Genomic DNA, 23,977 nt, shown 5'->3' on the forward strand with positions numbered 1-23,977 from the left:
ATACAATCTCTCTGCCACTGCAAAGCCTGTAATGTCCAGTTTTGTTGATGCTGGGACAGAATGGTGTTGACTCAATTCTACGGAAAAGTGGAGTTGTATTATACTGCATTATTCAATCTATTTCCCACATACTGTACATACATGAATGGTTTGGTTTCCGGCAAATTTCCCTAAGTGAATATGATGAATCTAGTTCATGTTAGCAGTATGTCTCTGAGTCCAGCTGTCCAGGAAATTCCAACTGTATGGAGGTCTCAAGGGATCTGTTAGGACTATTTCAAGTCTGGTTTTGTATCGTGGCCTCAGACTGAGACCATGTGAACATTTAACAGTTGTAGACATGAACAAATTCACGGGATTGGGTAACATGCTGAGAAAAATTATGAATTTCCCTCAATAATCTAAATAACACTGAGGAAATGAAAGGTTTCCTATGAAACTAGCACCCTCTAGTGGTTATATGCAACACTACAATTTCTAAGTAAACTAGATTTGTGAATGCACAGAAGTAAAGTAGAAAATGTTAATGTTCCTGGCTGATGTATGTTTGTTTCAGTTTGTAAAACATGTAAAATGAAATGAACCTTCTTCTAGTGTCCGACAGTTAACAGTTCTCTTGAAACCATAGCACTCTAATTCCAATTAAGATCTGTTTTTTTCCTTCACTAATACAACATTATAGTATGAACTGAGTTTAGTTTGCTCCTTTGAGAAACCAGACAACCATTAATGATATTTGTCATTATCTAAGTTATTTTTTTCCCCAACAGTCTCCTATTGTATTCTTCAATAACAGCAGTTATGATGTTTTTGGACTATACAGCTCCGGACCTAATCTGTTTGGTTACAACATATAGCACGACTATAAATGACTCATGGCACATGTTCACCAATTTTGTTATCAACTTTGAAAGTGGGTATGACAGCTGGACAAAGAGACAGATGTGGCTTGTTTTAACCTGTGAGTCAACAGTTCCACAACATGCTGCTGAAGCCCTGCAGCAGTAAGCCCCTCTTTACAGCAATGACCGGATACCAACTGTTGTCTGACCCACACTGGGCAGTCAGTATCTATTATTACCCATCCTATCAAGATTTTTTCTCTTATTGTTTTGGTTTCAGTGTATCAACTTCCTTTCATTTTTTTCTTTCACTTTTTTTTAAGCAACATCAAAGTCTCATTGAGGTTCAGATTCCTCTCTTTCCAAGTGAAACCTGGTCAAGAAAGAAGAACAAAACATTTTGACAGCAATGAATACCAAACATACAATATAAACAGTCAAAGACAACTGTCACATGCTACTGAACAATGATATCTAAGAATCTAATAAGTACATTTACTCAAGTACTGTAGCCTACTAAGTACAATTTTGAGGAGAATATTGTAACTCTTACTGTACCAAATTTTTCAATTACTTTAGATTCAGATTCTGAAAATTAATATAACATACAGTATATTTACCAAAAAAATTTAATGTATTATCATAGGTTAAGTTAAGTCTATTGATCCCCAGGGGGAAATTTGCAAACTACTCAGCAGTGTATAAAATGGGCAGATCGATCCCCAAAGTACTAATAATACTGATGAAGTCTTGCTTTGAGTATAGAGAGGATTTTATGAACATTATGTTATTCACCACTGAATACTGTCTTGTGTTTAAACATTCATGTGATTAAATAATTATCAGAAAATGATCAAAATAAATAATAAAAATACATAAATAGATTTCTCTCTCCTACATGATAGTACATTAGCTGTTTTCAACAATAAAAACTATTGAAATTGATAATTATGCAAGTGATCCTGGTCCTAGTAATAGTCTAGCTTCTATCGGATCAAAACAAAATTCCTTGTACAGGTACCTGAATGATTAAAACAACCTCAAAGAAGTGGTAATAAATTACCAGCAAAGTACCATTGGCATAATTCATTACATAAAAAATGGGACAAAACTGAACAAAAATGGCAAAATATTTTTGGATGATTGATGGTAACACCTATTTCCCCCATCATTTAAGCTTTACCTTGCCTTAATTGCACAATGCCAAGGAGGATGTGTTCTTTCTGTCCTTAAAAGGGCATATCCAGGAATGTCAAAGGGAGCGTTTGTGGAAGTTACATTTACTCCACCGGGGGGGTGAAGCTGTGTTTTATTACCACTAGTACTGAAATATTACGAAACATTACGATACCTTTTCAAGTATAGTGTGGTAAAGTGTAAGAAATTATAGGATTCAGACAGAAACGATGTATGAATTGCTTTTTAAACGATTAATAATAGTTTCATACTTGTTGACCCCCCTATTTTCCTATATTGGTTTGTTCTGCTGTTCTGCATGGAACCCAACATTATTATGAGGAAGTGAAGGGCGGTGGTTGAGAAGAAGAGCAGCATCGGGCTAGCTGACAAGTCAGTTTGAAGTCAGGTAAGACTGTTTTACCTTTTATTGTTCTGTATACAACAGTTAGCTACGTTATAAATGCTCTGCTACCATGATAGAACATAGGTACTGGCATTATTAAAACTGTATATGTGAATAACATGTTATCGTGCCATTTTGAGCGTTCGGTTAATAGCATTGAAAACACGGCTAACTGTTAGCTGCGTAGCTAATACCTCGACAGCTGACGTAGTGATTCCAAATTAGCTGCAAATAAGCGGGTAGTTTATAGGCTTATGTGGTTAACTATTGGCTTTATAAATCTAAATCTACATGTAAACCTGTTTGCAGAGGGCTACATTTCACAGATTTATGAACACTAATTATTTAATGTGGCTCAAACTAGGCCGCGAACCATCAGGACTATGTACGTACTTAATGTCGAGCCAACGTTAGGTGTTGTGGTAAGATTCTTTACTAAAACAAACTACTATGAGGAGGAATTGGTTTTGTAAGAAGATAACTGTTGGTGTGCACGGTAAAGTGCACAACACAGTCAAAAGCATACGTTATAATCAAGTCAACGATTATCGAATATTTTTATTGTAGATTAATTTGCCGTTTATGTTTTAGAGTAAACGATTAATCGTGTATAAAACGTCAAAATAGTGAAAAGTGCCTGTTTTCAAAATGTTTTGTTTTTGTCTAACCAATAGTCCCAAACCCAAGGACATGCGGTCAGTTATCATGTATGACTAAAACTCAAACAACACCTATCAATATTACTGTCTGTACTCTCGAACAGAGACTTTACCATTTTGAGTTAAACCTATTGCAATATAAGATTTTTACTAGGATCAGCAAAATGTGCAGCTCTGAACTAATGGAGGTGTTAAAGTAACAGACATCTCAGATATGATTTTCAAGTAAAAGAACAATCATTTGCTGTTGTCAGCATCTCATTTGTGAGAATCGGCTCCTTTTCATTGCAAATTGCATATTTTTGGATTTTACACTATTGATCAAACAAAAGAAGCAATTCAAAGATGTCGCCTTGGGCTTTGTGATGGGCAGTTTATCTACTAAACGGTTAGTCATTGAAATTTGCATCTCAGTTGATAGTCAAAACAAAGTTAGGTGCAGACCTAACTCAGATCATGCATTATTGAACCTTCATACTTAAACAATTACCATTTTACCAGATCATATTTAGCCAGATCACCATATTGACAGTGCATCAATGCAAGGCCCAGCTCTAGATTTGTCCTTGCTGTCCAAGCTGATTGAGTCCATTTTCCATAAGTACCATGTGGCTAAAACATGGGTGTCGGTCAACACAAAATTGTAGCTGTAGGACCATTCAAGTCTACATTCAAGACATTGCCTGATAAGGGCATCTGTCCTCACATCAGTAACTTTCCTACCCTCTGTGAAGGCAGTGAGCTGATCAACCTAGAAAGATGAGGAACATTCCCATTTATAGCTCAGTGAGGGACACCACACTGGGGATTCACTGCCAGAGAATTAAATTACTCCGCCACTGAGTTGTGAGCATGAATGACGAAATCTTATTTTGAGTAACAGCATGATTCACTATACCTTTGATCAGATTGTCTCCCTGTATGCTGTGGGTATTCTCATCGTCTGTCTCATCAGGCCAGGCTTACATTTTGTATTTTTCTTCTGCACTGTCAACTGTCATGTTAATGTCACTGAGGCATATGTTTGCTGTACTTAAAATAGTACTACTAAAAGTTGTTTTTATTATTGACAAATTTGGCATTTATTTATTTATTTATTTATTTATTTATTAATTATCACAATGTATTAGTAAGTCCCTGGTTGTCACAATACCTGACTGTAAATAATCTGAGGTTTGTATTTTTTGTCTTTTTAAATTTCACAGGAATAAAACAGTCAAAATGTCTAGCAAAAGGGCTAAGGGAAAGACCACAAAGAAGCGCCCTCAGCGCGCCACCTCCAATGTCTTCGCCATGTTTGATCAGTCTCAGATTCAGGAGTTCAAGGAGGCCTTCAACATGATTGACCAGAACCGTGATGGGTTTGTCGACAAAGAGGACCTTCACGATATGCTGGCTTCACTAGGTGAGTGGGCAAGTCTCTGAGACAAGTAACTTGCTTCAGGATGAGCTGATGTCGAATAACAAACATGTCGGTATGAAGCTGTAAGCAGCTCTGCACTTTGCTCGTTTGGGTGTACACCTGCAATGTTTGCAGTTCGAAAACTAGCTCTCTAAGCAAACACATTTGAATTTTAATCATCTGTTTATGTCACTTGTACTTAAAACCACCTATGCGGTTGTTAATCCTAAAACTTAATTTTAAGTGCACTATACTTGTTTCTTTATACAGGTAAAAATCCAACTGAAGATTACCTGGAGGCAATGATGAATGAAGCTCCTGGACCCATTAACTTCACCATGTTCCTCACCATGTTTGGAGAGAAGCTCAATGGCACAGACCCTGAGGATGTGATCAGAAATGCATTCGCTTGCTTCGATGAGGAGGGGACAGGTAAGTTCTGACAGCTGTAATTTCTTTCCTGTTGATAGACAAAAAAACAATAATTTTGCTTTTTGTAGCCATTTAATGTTATAATTCACCCTTATACGAAGTACTTGAATTGCAGCTGTGTTCAAAAAGTGTATACAGACAAACTTGCCTTGACTTGCCTAAAACAATCCAGTTGCAGAAAGACAAAGGGTCTTTTAAAAGACAGTAATTGAATCATTCAGGCAAAAGAAAATTGTCCAGGAGAAGTCTCTGTTTATTCAGGCTGTCTTTTTCTCTGACTTCTTATCTGATTTGACTGTCTTCCTCCCCAGGCTTCATCCAGGAAGATTACCTCAGAGAGCTGCTCACAACAATGGGTGACCGGTTTACAGACGAAGAGGTGGATGAGCTCTTCAGGGAGGCCCCCATTGACAAGAAAAGCAACTTCAACTACGTGGAGTTCACACGCATCCTAAAGCATGGTGCCAAGGATAAGGACGATTAAAGAGCCCCACCAGCATATTCCTCTTCACACTCTTCGCCTCTTTGTCAGCTAGCTCACGTGCTGCATGTGTCAACTCTCCAGTATAAAACCCATTTTAAACAAACCAAAGCAATAACTATCCACTCTGTTTATTGTGAACTTCCAGTATTGCCAAATCTAAACATCTCGAATGAGAGGACAAAATTCTAGTCGGTCGTGAAATGTTTTTTTTCTCTTGTGAAGATGTGAAGTGGCAGCATATTGGAAGCTCTAAGGGATAAATCTTTGCAATTCATGTGATCGGGTATAGCTGAATTTTTACCATTTTATAATATAAACTTTTTAAATAAAGCCCTCTATCAAGTTGTATTTTGCTGATTTTTTTTTTTTCCCCCCCTTCCATAAATGACAACTGAAATAAGTTTTGCATTAATCTGTCTTTATTTTTTCCTGGGACTAACCGATTGAAAAGCTTGTGCACTATTTTCTCCTCTTCAGATGCTTGTCAAGTCTCGACAAGTCTGCCCTCCCTCCTCATTAAATTCATTGAGCATGTGCAGACTAGCATCAGCTGAATTCTTTCTGTAAACGAGCAAGTTAACATGACCACAGCCTACACTGAAATCTGGGGTGTATTGCTGTGGCACAGTTCAATTGAACCCCTTAAAGGGAAAGGAAAACCTACTACAATCACCGGTATGTGGTGGTGACTTACGTCATACAGGGAGTGGCCTAATGTAATAAAAATCCTTATCAAACAAAGGGTTTGGACACTGAGTCACCAGACAAGCATGATAAAGCTCATCCCAGCCGATGACTGCATCAGGTTATAGTTGATTCAGCAGCAGTGCCTGAGCTCAGAAGTTACACTGCCCAGTGTTCAAAGCCCAGTGAAAATGTGGACAGTCACTGGTTGCTGTTTTTGGAATTACAGCAGTCAAATTGTGGTCAAAATTACTTGGATAAAACAAACAATTAACTTTATAGCCCCCATTAACATTAAATATCTATTTGCTCCAGGGTTTGTATTTATTTTATTTCACTTCAAAAAGAAATAAAATGTGCAATTTACACAGACTTCCGCAAACAACTGAGTGCAAACTACTATATGGGGACTTCAACTGTTGCAAGGATATGTTTTAATATCTACTGATTTTTGGTGGAGAGTGACAGTCAAAATGATTATATTGATGGTAAACAATTAATTTAAGTCTACAAATTATTTATTAAATTGACAAATGTTAACAAACTCACCAACCTTTGAAAAGTAGTGTGGAATTGAAGTATGCAGTTGTTTCATGGATTATATCGCCCTCTAGTGTGTCCATGGAAGATTAAAATTGGCATGGTGCTGCCTTCATGTGCTATTGGAAAATGTGAATTGCATGAGCAAGTCCACAAAAGTCAAGAGGTTATTGGAGTGACTTGGTTAAGTGATGTACTGATCGAATAATTTTTTTACGGGACGGACAGTCTAAATTGAGAAGATCGTAGTAGCAGTTAAGCCTGCAGTAAAATAATGTTTTTTACAGTAAAAGATAATAAAAAGCTAACAAATCTCTACCTGTAGTACAGCTTAACCATTTATGCGTCTCTGGAGGCATTATTTCTGTTATATAGTCAATCTTGCTGTTAATTTCGACTAAAAACATGTAACACCAGGTTTGAGTCACGGCACTTCCGAGACTACTACCGGATTACACATTTACGAGGTGCCCTGAACGCTTCACGTTCCTTACGATACCACGTTGGGTCTGCCTGTTCTGTGCCGGCGGTTTCTGTGAGTCTGTGACCCTTTGCCGCTGCTGGAAAGGTCCAGGTATGAATTTTGCCAGTTCCACGTTGTCATTTGTAATTTATGTATCACTCTGAGCTTAAGTGTCAACCTAAAGAAACGTTAATAACCGGAATAGAAGTGTGATTCATGTGGTATAGCGAGGAAGCTATAGCTAAGTGGCTAACGTTAGCTAACAGCTCCCTTCAAGGTTGGTTAGTTAACAGCGGAGTAAGGAAGGGGGAGGAGACTGAGCAGTGATATTGCTAGTAGTTTTGTTATGTAGGAATAATTTATCGACATCGTGTCCTCTGACAAGGCTTCGTAAAGCTTTTCTTGTTTTTAAAGTTTTCTTTTTCGCTGTTTGTGAATCAGCTGGGTCTGAGGAATCCTGGACCGGGGTCATGGCTCTAAAGCTTATCCAGAGGTTTCCGCGGCTCGGGCAGCTCGGGATTCAACGTCATCCTCCTGTTGCATCTGCCAGCCCTCTGAGAACCAGCAGTGCAGGTCAGCCCGTATGTGCAGCCTGTCTGTGCACCTCAGCTGGCCGGTGCATCAGAAGACAGGGCTGTAGGGCGCTCCAGCCGGACTGTGGGATAAGGAGCCTGACCACGATCGCCAGGGAGCCTGCCTTTGTCGCCAGCAGCTCTGTGGGACTCCACAGAGATTCAGTTCCCCGGTTCTCGCTGACCCAGCTGCATCGACCCACAGCTACAGAGGAGCAGGATTTCCAGCAGCGTCTAGGCAGCTGCTCCTCATATCGGCAGGTCTTCAAACTGCTGCGCTCAGTGGAGATTTTATCTGACACCATGGCTGCAGCAGCACTTCACCGTGTGGCCGACCTGGAGCAGGAGGGAACCTCTCTGAAGGACCCCACAGTGCTGGAGAAGGACACCATCAGGGCCCTGTGCTTCCAGCTGGAGCAGGACTCGGGCCGGCTGACGGATGCTGGGCTGGTATCAGCTCTCTTGGCCTGCACACGCCTCTTTTTGGATCCCTGGAGCACTCTGATGGTTCGGCTGGTGTCTGAGAGCCAGGACAGACTAGACAGGGGGCAGATGACTGTGGGGCAGCTGTGTAACTTAGGCCAGGCGATGATAGCCATTGAGGGTCCTGGCTGTGTGATGCTGGAGCAGGTGATGGTGAACATCCAGAAGCAGGAGCCTGCCCAGTGGAGCCTATCAGATCTCGTTGCTGTATATAGGCTTCTGCAAGGTTGCATTGGTGAAGATGGAAAATACAGAGACTTGCTGAATGCCATGCACACCCACGCCGTGAAAGTGACCTCTCGTATGGATCCTGCTGCTGTCAGCGTGCTGCTCAGTACTCTTGTGATCCTGAACCAGACCCAGGCCATGCCTCTAGTGATCAGTCTGTGTAAGCAGGCTGTGCAGCATGTACCTCACTTCACTGATGAGGAGCTCACCCTTGTGGTTGGGGCGCTGATCCACTTTGGCCACAGCGATCATTACTTTGTGCAGGCTATGGAGAAGTACGTCCCTACAATGGCATTCACCTCCCACCCAGAGACGGTTACCAAGGTGATGCAGTTCTTTGGCCGGAGGAACATCCTGTCACCAACTGTGTTTAACGCTGTTGCTGAAAGCTTTGTGTACCGAGCGGACGACTACAACACCAGCCAGGTTGCCAGGCAGATCATGGCTTTCGGGAAGCTGGGATACCTCCCGCCTAACGCAGGCAACATGTTCAGGAAAGTTGAAACCATCCTGCACACACGCTTTTCACACTTCCAGCCTCGAACGCTGCTCAACCTGCTCCACGCCTGCATCCTGGTGGAGAGGTTCCCTGTCAACTTTGTCTCCAAAGTCTTCAGCAGATACTTCCTCCAGCAGCTGCAAGGTAAAATACCCTGCCAGACACCTGCAATAATTATGCATGTGCCATGAGTGCATAATTAAAGATAAAATCATTGTCTCATTTACATTTTTGTGTTTATTTTTGTCCTGCAGAGCAAGGCACAGGAATGGATCGGCTCATCCTGTCACAGCTGACCCAGCTCTACATGACTGTGAAGTTGGAGTGTCCTTTCTATGAGGTAGAGGATTTAAAACTTTGTCATGGGTTACATACGTTTAAGATGAGAATGGCAAAGGAATAATTGGTAGTCAGAAACATGAATACACACCCTGTGCCTTAACACGCCATCAGTATGTGAGGTTCAGTGCATTCCAGTTATCTGTGATAGAACCTGCACCTGTAACCTTAGTGTATGAAAAATGTACTTACAAACATGTAAACAAGAGGGGAAAAAAAGATAAATGTTTCTTAATTGGGTTTAAAGTTATATTATTCTCAAGTGTGAATGTATTCATGTGTCTTATTTTTTGGTTTTTGTAATCAGGGCCCCAAGCTGCATTCAAAGTACCGCGTCAAGTCTTTCCTCATGTCCGGACGCTCCCTGGAGACGCCGGTGGACACACATCTGTACCACTCTGTGAAAAATGGACTGATTGGTTTGCTCGGGGCTCGTTCGTACTTTGGATCCAAAGTTCTGACGCCATACTGCTACACACTCGGTAACACACAACACAACAGCTGTTTATCTCCTAAGTGTTTCCTATAGTCCTATATACAAACGGCTGAAAATGTATTCCACTCTTGCAGATGTGGAGCTAAAACTTGACGAAGAGGGATATGTGCTGCCTGCCAGTCACAATGGTGATGTGTACAAAAGGTAAATGATTTCACGTTTTATATTGTTTAAGGTTGACAGCTCAAAATTGTTGATGTATTAGATATGAAATCCATCTGAAGTTGATCTTTTGAGAGCTGAAGCTGATGTGTGATTGCAGGATTGCTCTTTGTATTGATGGACAAAAGAGGTTCACTACAAACAAGAGACAGCTGCTTGGAAAAGAGGCCATCAAGCAGCGACACCTGAGGCTTCTGGGATATGAAGTTGTTCAGGTGAGACCCTCACATTCACTTTTCTGCTTTAAAATCTTTGTTTGTGTGTTCTCTGGGCACTTTTCTGCCAGATTTCAATCTACATCTGCTATTAGCACCTAAGATGCACATAAAATACAAGTATTAATGATGTTTTTCTTCTTTTTCTTTTCTAGATTCCTTACTATGAATTTGAAAAACTGAAAAACATGACCAGTGTGGTGGAGTACCTGCACCAAAAAATCTTTCCTCACACTTACAGGCTGAACTGGTGATGATAAAAACAATGTGATATCAGGGGTCTTTACTTTTAATGAGCCTTTTTTCTCACTTAAAGAAATCATTATTTATTTTTGCTAATTACTCGTTATCAAATGAATGTGTTTTAAGTTATTAATTATGCACCTCTACATTATATAACTTTACAATAAAGTGACTTTTATATGAATGATGACTTTTGAATGACTTCAGTGTATCACACCAAGTGAAGTATTGTTTGAAAAATATAATTTATTTTGTTCTTAGCAACACAATGCTGCAGAAACTGTACAAAGTTAAGAGAATCCCAATTCCATCAATCACCTCAGATACATATGAAACAAGCTCACCTATATAGAATAATCACAAGATTTAATTAAGGAACCTGATTTAACGTTAGAGTTTCCATCATTCGTTGGACAGAAAATGCTTTGGTTTTCAATGCTGCCCTCTAAGGCTGGGAGTGTAATTTGGGTAAATACAAAAAAGGCTATGATACATGTAAAACTAGTAACTGCTAATACAAGTATTCTGATTGCTTCTTTATGTAGCAGGAATTTGAGGAAGGCCAAATTCGTCCACCAGAACACCATCCTGAAAAAAAAAAGGATTTCCCATTAATCAAACCAAGGTGTCGTAAAAACTAATGATGAAATTCATATAAAACTAAAAAAACCCTAAAACTGTGACGTACCCTGTTGGTTGACTTGTCACCGGGCAGACCCTCTGGGATGGAAGGAGCTGTTGCGGCGTCGTCCAGGTACGAGCTGTCCTCATCCAACAGGAGCTCGTCTCCCAAAGCATCCAGCTCTGTGGACACAACAGTTTAAGCTATCATCAGGTTATATCTATCACTAACGGCTGCACTGTCAGGGTCTTGGTTGACAATGCATTTAATGAGTCTATTTTTATTAGTTGGGTGCTAATAGTTTCTTGACTTTGCCTCTGGCACTCATTTGTTTTAATTTAATCTGTAAATCAATTAGTCACAGCTATTATACAACTTTAGTAAAGGACAGCAGCTTCCATCACCTTAAAACCGCACTAAATATTCACTGTGATGTGTTACAAAGCTAGATGTGTTCACAGCATCTCTGCAGCTTGGGACTCAGTAATATTGTCATGACATCACAGAAAAAAAAAAGAAACATGATGTTTTCCTGACCTGCTTCCAAGTCATCTTCATCAATGTCAGGCGTGCCGTAGCTCCTGCCCAGCGCCTCCTGGATGTCATTGGCGTCCTCCATCATGTCCTCCAGCTGATCTTGAATGTCCTGAATATTACAATCAATAAAGGGTTAAAATGTTTCTCTATCTGTCATCTGCTCTGAAGACAGTCCACAAAGACTTTCATTGTGCTGAAAGCTGAACAAATTAAGGTCCAACGCACAGTCCCATGCTCACAACTGAAACACGTGTTTCAGAAACTTAATGGCTAATAAAATGTTCTGGTTGTGAGCTTCAGACAACGTGTGGTACCTTTTGTTGTGGGAATGTTTTCTGTCGCCCAACATTTTAATTAAACAGTGATATAACAGCCTCATTAGGAAACAAATAGGAGTTCACCATCTTTGAATATATTCACAATTATTAACTGTGAAACAATATCATTTGCTGTATGTAAAAAATGTATATGTATTTGTCATAACCAACTTTAGGTTTGGCCACTATATGGTCTCCTTATTACTAAGAATTACATCCTGCTGAAGTAAACCTATGGTCAAAAAACAAATACCTCAATTTGATCAATTTTCACGTTCTTGTACGCTTTCTTCATGTCCTTGAGGCCGACTTTCATGGCATCAACCTGAGAAGAAAATAAAATTGTTAGCAGAAAAACACTTTTTTCCTAGAACTACTTAGTTTCCTGGATGTAAACATCATCATGCTTCTTACCGTGGTTTTAGTGTCTTTCAGGGACTGGATTGTGTAGTTAGTTTGTTCCATGTTAAACGACTGCTGCATGAGGTTATCTCTCTGGCCCTCATACCTGTAGAACAGAGAACATAAAGTTAGGCTCTTATAATAGATGAACGAGGGAATATATAACTGGATTTAGTAATAAAACTATTGAACATTTAAATTTATTTTACATGGTTAATAATAAAAACACTTAGGTTTACTTACATTTTCTTCTGCTTCAGAACTCTCATAGCCTTTTGCTTGACCATGTTCTAGTAAAAGAAAAATGAATGAAAATACTTAAGTAATAGAAATAAACAGAACGACACAAACAATAAACATGTTATGGATACGTAATATCATAAGTATATGATGAGTAAGTTTGGGTAATGAATCTCAATACTTTTTTATACCTATATTTTATGTGTAGGACAGACTACCAAAGACTGTCCGAGTCATGGTTTTGTTTAATTATTCTTTGACGAGATAGTTCCTTATTTAAATCCAATTTTTGCCAATTTTAGATTAAATTCTGTTTGGGCATTTACCAGGTTTGACGTCTTTTGTTAAATGAAAAACTGTTTTGTTAACCTTTCTTACTGTCAGGAACTGAAATAAATCAAATTTTAGGGAACCATATCTAATGATACTGAAGTGTATCATAATACTATAAAAATGAGAAGATCTGTATTCACTTCTGTGTTTTGCAGCATTAAAGCATAGGATGAGAAGTCACAAACTGGCTTCTACATATTTTTCTTTTTAATAACCTACACACACCAACAGTTCAGGCTCTGTCTTCCTCAGCATGTGTGTGTTATGTTGAAAACAAAAATGTAAGAAGAAAGTTTGTGAATGATGAGATTGTATTTATATCTGAACTGAATGGACTTTTGGTTCTGGCTGGTAGCACCCCAAGGTTTTTGTTTTACAGCACCACTGGACATTAACTCTCACCTTTGAAGGCCCATCTCTCATCTTTTTCATCTGATCCTTGTACTTGACAAGTTCAGCATCTAGTCTGGCAATCTTCTTGTCAATGGACTCCGCCCGGGAATCAACCTTAAAGTGGAGAACAGAGAACAGGGCATCAGCTTTTGTGAGTGATTATTACCAATAGGATCATTTAAAACAACTCATGATGACTTAACTCATTTTGTGGCCTGCTCCTTTACACACAGTAGCTCAATTGAGGATAATTGATTACCAGTAAATACTATACATCATCTGCTTCACGTCAACTGTGCTAATAATAGCTCGTCTCACAAATAACCTGTATAACTGGTTGTTGTCAGCCGTTTCACTGAGAGAATAACATGGTTTCTGCTGTATGTCTGTCAAATGGCTCAAATTCCTGCTTAAAATGAACTAACGCTGATTCATCACCTCAACACAAACATATTGTTATAGTCAAATTCGTTGATTATCGACTTATATTATCACTACACGTGTGAAGTAAAAACGCCTATTTTGATAATCCTGTCTGCGATTAGTAATGTAACAAATTATTGATCTATGAGCTGCTAAACTCTGGTGACTGTGACAAACTCCAGTTAAATATGGCAAACCATGGCCTCGTTTCTGCTAATAAACAGAGTTAGCTGACCCAGTCGAGAAGGGGTCCATCTTTGTTTACTTCGCTCAAGACAGCGTTAGAAAACTTGTATAAACTTTATACTTACGTTTCCTATGCAGTCCGTAAGGTTCGGCGGTGGGCCCTTTGGTTTTCCTCTGCCAAATATACGGTTCATTTTGGCGAAATTAAGGCTTCAAATGTACAAGAAAGCTGCGTTAGCTCGCCGTCACAGTCCAGCTGAGGGGAAAACACCCGGAAGTGACTTTCAGGAGACGTCAGAGGGGTCACGTGATCATTACTCAATCAGCCGCGCCCTCCACAGTACTCTGCAATGTTTTAATATTTAATCAGACTTTTTAAGTGTTTATCTGCTTCGAGTTCAAATATTTTTTGTTTGTATTTCCATTAACCTCTTAATTTATTGTGTTTGTATTAAAGCCCCTTACCTTGAAAAATATTAATAATGAGACTCTTTATTATCAATTTACTTGTTTTGTTGTTTGTTACCTTAGACTAATAAATTAAAACAGACTCAAAATGCTAATCAAAGTGACCGGAAAGGTGACTGGGGTGCAGCAAGCCCAGCTTTAAGCTTACAATGAAAAATCAACAATAATAAAAGCGTATAGGGAAACTAGACAATGAAAAACATTTCAACAACTGCATCAGGAAAAAATAAGTAAAAGTACTAAATTGGCAACACACAATGAGCACGTTAGGCTGGCGTATCATTTTCACTCTATTTATTACACTATTGATTATTTTTCAGCTGACTGGAGACAGGGGCCACAGACTGCAGGGGACAACATTGGCTTTAAATTGTGGCAATATTTTGACATAATTCAACCTCATACGACCCGCTGGCCCGTTAATGGACAGATCAGAAAGTTCTGAACATGTTCTGACAAAGTAAACGAAACGTTTGTCAATAAACACAGGCTGTACATCGTTAGATCGGTAAGAGTCTCAAGAATTCAAATATTCCGTTAATTTTGCGCTAACCGTAAGCACATAAATATGATTTATTACTATCTACCAGCATTCAGGACCAGCAGAGGTTGGTGACTACTTAACCTTTAGAAGTGTAGAAAAACGATTCTCTCTCCATTCCTCCATCATTTGTAGTCCTTTAGTCCGTAAGTGTCCACAGATCACAAAACATCAAAAGTGTTCCTTATAAAAGTATTCCAGGTTATGAATATCTTCAAGAGACGTCCAAAGCAGACCACCCAGCAATCTGTATCTGCTAATCTTCCCTCACTTCACTCTCTCTCTGCACCTGTGGCTGTGTTAGCTGGTCTGCTGTTGTTTGTTAGCTTTGTGGCTACAACATGGAGGCCTCCCTGTAAAGATCGGAGCAGATTTCACTTCTGCAACTAGATGACGAGCGAAAACGAGCATAAGACTTAATGATGGCTTTTTCAGTGTTTTTGTGTAAAGTACATCCTTTTATGTAATATTACTTTTTTACATGCGAGGACTGAAAAATACAAAAAAAAAACATCATGAGCTGATGTAGTTCAGGTTGGGTTGTAGTCACATGCAAAACAAGCACATTTTCAGAAACTACAATATGTTAAATATGTTATATTTCAAATGAGGTCTTATGCATTTTGGAAAAAATAACAAATGTTGGAGAAATATAAAATGAAATTAAACAGGTATTAATAGACACAATTAAAGCAATAACATAGTCATATTATAATTTAGGAGCCTTTGGCTGTGGGTATTAAATATAATTGGGTAATTGAACAGATGATGAGAGAGAGAAAAAGTTTTATTTTTGCAGGAGACATAATGTGGAAAATAATGAAGCTATTGACTGAATTTCACCATGAAAAAAACTATATTTAGGACCTTCATTATTTCAGCAGATGTTGTATTTAAATTTTTGCAAATAGCTACATTTCTTTGTGTTAATCAATTACCACACAACAAACATGGAGACGGGAATAATGTGCATGGAGAGGGCATCTGATAACTGCAGCTCATTTTTAATTCTGGTGGGCCCCCCAGGCAGATTAATCCATGCTCTCCAAATTCATGATAATATGAGGTGGAGAAAAGCAGCAAATCCCTTCAATTTGAATACCAGCTTTAATATTATATATACTTTATGTCATTCATTTAAGTACTAATATAGGTGGTTGTAGTGAAGCTTCTGCATATGCCAAGTTATGTGCATGCAACTATCAATCACTGTAGGATTTTCTTTTTTCTTTAACCAGACCACATATATTTTATTTAGTAATGCCATTTTCTGTCCTCTGGAGGGAGCTGCTGGCAAACAGGAAAAGACTAAATCTGAGCCGGCAGAAGACTCCAGGCCTCCTGCCAGAACTCATCTCCAAAAATTATCATAAAACAATAAACTTCTCTTCTTGCATCAAACTGTGCTTCAAATAAGCCGCTGTGAGCTGCCGAGTTTTCTTTTAAAAATGAGACATCCAGAGGTAATGACGCGGAGCAAAGACAAATTGACAACAACATGAGCTTGTCACTGTAAGAGAAGAGAATCGATGAGGATTTGTTAAACTGGCTTTAATATTAAGCACTTGACAGACAGGATGTTTTGATCAATACATCTCCTGCTCAGTTCACAGCAGACAAAGCCAATATACAGTAGCAGGTTTAACCAGTCAACACAGAGACTGAAAATAATGATAATAAAGATAATAATGACGTCCTGGTCACAGTGAAGTTTCTTAGAGTAATGTCTTTTATTTTTTGTCAAGTAACAGAACCTCTGTGCTATATCTATTTTTATGCCAGTACACATGTTGTAGCTAGAGATTTATTAAGTTAAAAAAAAAAGAAAGGTTTATCTCAAACCCACAATGCTCTGGTTTAGCGACACAACAGTGAAACTGAAAGTGTTTATGGAAATGGGTTTCCTAAATATAAGCTGAAGTTCTTTTCTAATGAGACAGATGAGTTTATACCATGATTAATCATTATATAATACAGTCTATTTTCAGTACATTCAAAATAACAGCACAGTCCATCGAGCATATAGGGTGCTGATGTTGCATTTACTATCATAGCAATGATCACGGACATGCTACAAATACAGTATGTTTCAACGATGTCTGTGCAAAGATTTTCTTTTTTGTAATCTATACAAAATAAGGTATTGGTATTAAACCATGTGCACAACTTCTTAAGACAGCTATTCATGGTTTCAGATAGAATATTTCTCTACAATAATAGCATGAGTATTTCACATAGGACTATGTGTATCATGGTAAAAGCCGTACACAGCACATGTGTTTGAATTATATACCATAAATTTAACAACTTATCGATCTGGACACAACTCCAGATTCAAAGCTGATAGAGAGCCCTCTGTCAAATTTTAAATGCACATTGCACATCCAGGATTTACCCTTTAACTTTCCTCATTGATAAACTTGCTTTGATGCAACTGAGCGTTGCTTTTTTTCCTTTCAGTCATTTCAAAGTCAAACATGAGTCAGTCCATCAGCACAATCCAAACTCTTCACAGAGGTGAAAAGGTTTTTGGCACATCTACTGTCAGTGATTCGTAGAACTAGCACTGAGATGTATAAAAAAACAAACAAAAAAAAACCAAAAAAAACCATTTTATACATGAAGCGCTGTTTGACCCCTTTCAGTTAATCATTTTCTGCTGCTACAAACGTGTTATCCTGGACTGTTAAAGGCACATTTGGCAATTGATAAATTGTAGGAGGAAATGATGGGGAAAGGAGAGAGGCGTAGAGAAACTGCAGCTAAAAGGAAACACATCATAAACACACAGAAGCAAGAAGTTGCAAAACTTGACCCCTCAATGTTACTATTTCCATTAACACCTTGCTAATTTTGCCATCAAATAATAAGCAACCCTCCTGAGAAATGGTCTCATTTTCTGATGATGTCTGATGCAATATGTTTGTGATGTGCAATTTTTTAGTGATATCTTTAATACCTAGGGCCGCAAGTAAAAGTTATTTTTGTTATCATTGATTAATCTGCTGATTATTTTCTTTGATTCATTGTTTTCTCATTAAAACATCAAAATATAGTGAAAAATGCCTGCTACAATTTCCCACAGTCCACAATAACATCTTCAGATGTCCTTGTTTTTGTCTGAGCAACAGTCCAAGACCCAAAGATATTCAGTTTACGATCAGGTATGATTTAGAAAAGTATCAAATCCACACATTTGAGGAGCTGGAACCACCAAATGTTTGGCATTTCTGCTTAAAAAAATAGACCTAAATGATTTTTGATTATCAAAATAGTTGTACATTAATTTATTGTCCATTGACTGATCAATTAATCAACTTATCGATGCAGCGCTATACTTAATGAGCAGCATTAACCCTTTCTTATAGGATTAACATGAAAATAGATAATGTTAAAGAAGAGTCTTAGTCACATTTGTTTTTTCTTTTCCTGCTTCCACAAAACGGTCACATCCACCTTCAAGTTGAAATAATAAATATACAATCTTTATCACAACTGCCATGAGGAAATTCATTTATCAAAGGGGCAAAAGTCAAAGCAGAGGGGAGGAGGAGGAAGTTGTTGTTATGCAGAGGACATTGATGTTTTTGATTCTGTGTGGATTTATGAAAAGATGGAATACAATTCATGATTTGACCTCTGAAGTGAAATCATATCATCGTTGGCACTGCTTAAACATCAAGAGACAGGAAAATAAATCCAGTCAACCTTCACCATAGAGTCAAGATTACAGTCTACATTGCTGTTGTGATGTGGGTTAAGCACAGGTCATGAGAGTCTTCTTTTCCAATGTGGGAAATTGAAGACAGTTCCACTGCTAGTCATGTCGGTTTACTCGTCCCGTCTGGGTTCTCCAGGGGAACAGCCGCCTCTCGCACGTTGCTGGGGGTCTTTTTGCTCCCTGACACCTTCTCTCCTCTCAGTTTGGCCGAGAGGCAGAAATCCTTGAAGCACCTCTTGAAATTCTCATCCAGAAAGGCGTAGAGGACAGGGTTGAGGCTGCTGTTGGTGTAGCCCAGAGCCACGCAGAAGAAGTAGGCGGCCATGATGGCGGTGGTTTCCGGCACGCTCACGAGGGCCTTGACCAGGATGAAGATGTGAATGGGCGTCCAGCACACCACGAACACGGCCACCACAACCACCACGAGTCTGGTGATGCGGCGCAGGTTGCGATCCTTCTCCCGCGAGCCGGACAACATTCGGACGCTCTTCAGCCTCAGGACCATCAGGGAGTAGCACACGGTGATGATGAGCACAGGCACGACGAAGGCGAAGACAAACACGCATACTTTCATCAGTGTGTCCCAGTACACGTATGGCTCAGGGAACTGTAAGGCACACTCGGTTATGCCTGTACGAGGAGAAAGAGAGAGGGAGGGAGGACGAAAATGTAAACTAAGTGATGAAGTGCTTGTGCTTTATCATAAATAAAATTCCTTTCTGTTCCTTTCTGTTATCACTTTAGCAAGCTGTTATGGAGCAGCTAATCTGCACTCCGAAGGGAACATTTTGCTCTCAACTCCACTTTTTTCTTACATCATCTATATTCAGGAGGGGTTGATGCATGATGTGTGGCTAATGGAAAAACTGATGGATGGACTTGATAGAATACATTTCTGCTTTTAAAATACTATCAGTGCACGCTCGAAGTGGATCTCTGATGCCTAAAAAATTGACAGAAACCTTTAAAATTTATTGGGAGATGGTGAAAGCACTTCCTCACCGCTGTTTGTCTGGGTGCCACCCAGAATAAAAGCAGGTATCCCTGCGGCTGAGGACAAGATCCAGATGCACACATTGATCATCTTGGCTTTGATCGGAGTGCGGAAGTCCAGGGCTTTCACCGGGTGACACACAGCCACGTAGCGATCCACACTCATCATGGTGAGAGTGAAGATACTGGTGAACATGTTGTAGTAGTCGATGGAGATGAAGACCTTGCAAACCACCTCACCAAAGGGCCAGGTATTCAGCAGGTAGTCGGTGCTCTGGAAGGGCATCGTGGTGGTGACGAGGGCATCAGCGAGCGCTAGGTTGAAAATGTAAATGTTGGTGGCTGTCTTCATCTTTGTGTACCTGTTGAACATGAAGAATGGAAGAGAGAGAGCGATGACCCATCCATCCAGACCCGTCATGGCAGCCGAACATTTCTTGGCTGATTCTGTAGAAGGCCTTTCTACTTGGCTCATTGTGAATTAAACATTGTCCACTGCTTCCTTGAATGAGTAATGCAGTTTTTATGACTCACACTTCATTGTTATGTATAGAGCGCCTCTGATTGCAGGCCATGTGTAATCAACTTGTTTTCAGGTCATTAAATTATGACCGCATTAAAGCTCTATGTGATTACTTTTGCAAAAATTCAAGTTTTAATTTTACCAGAGGTGACGCCTACAGGATAATGAAACACTGAGATTCAAATAAAGTCCGTTCAAATATTATGATTTATAGCATTACACAAAATTGCCATGTCTCACAGGAAGTGAGGCCTTTGTTGTTAATAATAAACACTAATAAGAACAAAGAAGAACAAAATTAAAAATAATAGACAAAGTTGTTAACGTGTGCACATTTCTCAATCCACTGTAAGCACCAGACAACCTGTGCTTGTGTTATGTCTACTGTCGTTTCGAGTGTGACACACACAGATCACATGCAGCTTACTCAAACCTATTTTTTTCCTCTTGTTATGTATGACATAGTCGCATTACAGATTGTTGAGAAGTTAAAAGCCTTCAAAGAACAGTTTGACATTTTGGAGAACACACTTATTCACGTTCTTGCAGAGAGTTAGAGGAGAAGATGAATACCACTGTCATGTTTGTCTGGTAAATATGACATTTCAGCTAATAGCATGCTAACTTAGGTTAGCATAAACACAAGGAACCTAATGGTTGAAAAAAAGCTAGCATTGCTCTGTCCAAGCTACCAGCACCTCTAAAGCTCTTTAACATGTTAAATCTCATTTGTTTAATCTGTGCAAAAACAGAAGTGTACAAAATGAGAATGGTTTTAAGATAACCACCTGCTAGCAGTAACTTTATATCTAATTAGCTGAAATGAGAGTGAAGCTTTTCATTTCACTCCCAGCAGATAAGTGAATAAGTGCAGTGCCCTGAAATATCTACATATTCCTTTGAACCTTTATTAATTGATTTTGACTTGGCCACTTGGGGTTAGCAGCAGGAAGCACAGCACAGTGTATAGGTGGGGCATGTAAGTATTCATGCTTTGTTTTGAGCTCACCATATCCTGGGAAAAGTACTTGGCTTTCTAGCTGCTAAATGCTGCACTACTTTCACCAGCTAGCCGCTAATTTCTCTGCTGTTCATTGCTGGGCAGGTAGCGTACAGTGAGTGTATCAGAGCTCTTTCAGCTGAAAACAGCTGCATGCAATGAGAAGGAAACAACGCTGCTTAGCAACGCTAAATCAAATCATAAAGTTTTGCATCATCAGACCAAAACAATCAGCTGAAAGATGGCAAAAATGCTCAGTGGAGTTATTTGTGTTTCAGTGTTTACTACATGGCCTATGTTGACTTTGCAAGTTTTTGGATGATTAATTATAATTTCATATATTTGTTTACACTAAATCAACATGAACCCCTTCTTCTCTCAGTGGAATCGCCCTCCACAAAGCAACTAAATATTAAAACGTAAAGTCATTTCAGGCGACACAATCAATCTGATTTGAGGTAACTGTCGTCAATGGACCGAAGCTTTCTCGATGGCACTGCTGCATTTCACATTACATCAAAGGAGATTTGCTGCTCTCACACACCATAAATAACACCCAATGAGCTGCAAGCAGGCTATCAGCTTGATAAAGCACCACTGGTTTCAACTATAATTAATATCACGTCCACCAGACTATGTAGCTGATTTATAGTTTATTGTTATTATATTATATTGGAGGTCTTGAGGGTTATTGGATTCATAAAATGGGCAACGTTGAAGGTTTTGGCCACTTCTTAACCAGTGAAGGAGGCAAAAATCAATTCTATATGGCCATGCTTTACACATTTAATGCCGGATGAGAAATGACAGCATTAATCTTAACCCTTGCAACTCCACTATTGTCTCTTGTCACTTACTAGCTCAAAGATTTATCTACTTTAGACATTACATACGGATACTTACTGCATAAGTGGATATCAGAGCAACATCTCTTGTCTCTGAAGTACCTGTCTGTCTGTCTGTAGTGTGCATCCACGAACAGAAGGCAGGCACAATAAGGCGTACTCCGATAGAGACCAGATGGCCTAGAGGTCATTGTAAAAGTCCAAGGCTTGGTGCCAGCGCCTCCTCCTCAAGCATTAATATTTACAAAGGGTGTGTAGGAACGCCTGGAACTCTATTTATGTTTTTTATCACCAACAAAAATATTGCATGATTAGACTTTTCTGCATATGCCAAAAGAGATTTCCCCATAAATAAATCTCATTTTCCAAAACATCTCCCCATCAACAAAGTTCAAGCAGCCACTTCAATTGCAACTTTAAATCACTGTAACTAATATCTATGAGTATTTCTCAGTAGCCTATATCATAAAGAATATGTAAGGAAAGATTTTCTCATATTTAATTACAACTTACCTAACGATGACATACATGACGAGGCAGTTGCCCAACAAGCCGACCACAAACACCACTGAGTAGACTGCAGTGATGATGGGGATGATGGGAGACATGCTCTCCTGCTCCCAGCTCTCATCGTGGGTCACGTTGCGGCTCTCTGAGTATCCGGACACCCAGGCTGAGGAATTGACTGGACAGTCCTCCGGAAGCGTAGAGAGGCACTTATTGTCTTCTTTGAAAATTTCAACCGGAATGCTTTCCATTTTTATACCTGTGTGTTCAGCTGGGAAAAAAGTGGATAACTAGGGGGAAAAAATGCATTCAGAGATTGAAAAACGCGTGTAAAGCAACATTTCATTCCCAATGAAAATGAAAACGTAGTACATGCACAAACTTCACTTTGGCTCAGGAGCCAGTTGATCATGCACAACAGTCGGAAATAAACACAGCGCATCAGCCGTTCAGGAAAAATGCGCACTGTGAACATCAGCTGGCAGGTTACTCACCTTTTATCAACCCGAATTAGCGGGCGCTCCCTTTGAGATACCCTGTGTATATATGTTTTAAAAGCGTGTCCTCCCAGTTATCACTCAGCCCGGCTTGTTTTTGTTGCCTTGGTGAAGCTTACAGCTCGTCAAAGTTTGTGGATGATACTGCGCGCCTGGAGAGGAGCAGCCAGCGGCTTTGCGGACGCTTGTGCACACGCACCGATGGAGAGGCGGCGCGCAATGCAATCAGGCTAGATCCCAGCGCGCGCACACACGCACGCGCGCACACACACACACACACACACACACACACACACACACACACACACAAGCTTTACCCAAAATAAGAGATGACAGAGCGATGACAATAACCCGCAGGCAGACACACTGCTTCCCACAGTCTTATGTCACAGAGGAGTAAAAGCTGTAGAGCATTAATAATAACGAGGTCCCTGATAATTCTGTGTTGGAGATGTTTAAAGAGGAAACGCCATGATTAAAATTACATTTCAAAAAAACTGTCCTCTGAGGATTTACAGTCCTCACAAATCTAAACACATCGTCTCGTCCATGTCTCAGCAGCTCTAATGTTATAAAAACACATTTTCTTTAAAGGAAATTTGGCTCAATTTTTGTATTTTCTCTTTCTATTAAAACCTGAGAGTGAGGCAGAGGTGAGGAAAGGCATGGGAGATGATATTCAGCCGCAGGGTCGTAACTGAACACAGCACTGCACATTTTCACAGGGCATTTCTGCTTTAGTGGACAGAGTATAATAACAGGGGCAGGAAGAGGGACATGATATATGAGCAAGGTCCAACAGAGGCAGAATTCAAACCAGCCAAACCAGCCAAACCAGCAAGCAGGATGACCCTTCATTTCACCTTCATTTCATTCTTAAAAGTAAATGCTAGCACCTCAGCCTTGGATCTCAGGATTTTGCTGTTTTATTAACATAAACTAAATTCTCTTGATTTTTTTTAAGAGCAAACTGTTGAATGTTTTATCTCGGGCTTTTTTAAAAAACATGCAGATTTTTGTTTAAATACATACAGAGTAGTGGTGTTCTCCACTCTGCACCTTCAGCCTCATGTATCGAGCTTGGTTCTCTGTTTTAAAGGAGCT

General features: G+C 39.5%; 4 protein-coding genes across 4 annotated transcripts; 2 read left to right on the forward strand and 2 right to left on the reverse strand.

Moving 5' to 3' along the window:
* Positions 1–2,286: 2,286 nt before the first annotated feature.
* myl12.1 (myosin, light chain 12, genome duplicate 1) lies at positions 2,287–5,749 on the forward strand. Its single transcript, XM_056364171.1, has 4 exons — positions 2,287–2,427; positions 4,289–4,488; positions 4,756–4,917; positions 5,229–5,749. Exons 2-4 carry the CDS (start codon positions 4,305–4,307, stop codon positions 5,399–5,401), a joined length of 519 nt encoding a protein of 172 aa, XP_056220146.1. The 5' UTR covers positions 2,287–2,427; positions 4,289–4,304; the 3' UTR covers positions 5,402–5,749.
* Positions 5,750–5,897: 148 nt separating this feature from the next.
* On the forward strand, positions 5,898–10,509 carry fastkd3 (FAST kinase domains 3). The gene is made up of 7 exons (XM_056364169.1): positions 5,898–7,199; positions 7,530–9,014; positions 9,125–9,210; positions 9,517–9,691; positions 9,780–9,849; positions 9,968–10,082; positions 10,238–10,509. Exons 2-7 carry the CDS (start codon positions 7,559–7,561, stop codon positions 10,334–10,336), a joined length of 2,001 nt encoding a protein of 666 aa, XP_056220144.1. The 5' UTR covers positions 5,898–7,199; positions 7,530–7,558; the 3' UTR covers positions 10,337–10,509.
* Positions 10,510–10,551: 42 nt separating this feature from the next.
* On the reverse strand, positions 10,552–14,066 carry chmp5b (charged multivesicular body protein 5b). Its single transcript, XM_056364170.1, has 8 exons — positions 13,904–14,066; positions 13,179–13,283; positions 12,447–12,493; positions 12,216–12,309; positions 12,055–12,126; positions 11,485–11,593; positions 11,014–11,129; positions 10,552–10,913 (listed from the first exon to the last, which is right to left on the reverse strand). The coding sequence occupies exons 1-8, from the start codon at positions 13,970–13,972 to the stop codon at positions 10,863–10,865; spliced, it is 663 nt and encodes a 220-aa protein (XP_056220145.1). The 5' UTR covers positions 13,973–14,066; the 3' UTR covers positions 10,552–10,862.
* A 2,256-nt stretch (positions 14,067–16,322) lies between these two features.
* Positions 16,323–23,067, reverse strand: LOC130161698 (delta-type opioid receptor-like). The gene is made up of 4 exons (XM_056365119.1): positions 22,871–23,067; positions 22,383–22,666; positions 19,511–19,863; positions 16,323–19,138 (listed from the first exon to the last, which is right to left on the reverse strand). Exons 2-4 carry the CDS (start codon positions 22,625–22,627, stop codon positions 18,609–18,611), a joined length of 1,128 nt encoding a protein of 375 aa, XP_056221094.1. The 5' UTR covers positions 22,628–22,666; positions 22,871–23,067; the 3' UTR covers positions 16,323–18,608.
* Between the last annotated feature and the right edge of the window lie 910 nt (positions 23,068–23,977).

Source organism: Seriola aureovittata, chromosome 20 (assembly GCF_021018895.1).
Source record: "Seriola aureovittata isolate HTS-2021-v1 ecotype China chromosome 20, ASM2101889v1, whole genome shotgun sequence".
NCBI lineage: Eukaryota > Metazoa > Chordata > Actinopteri > Carangiformes > Carangidae > Seriola > Seriola aureovittata.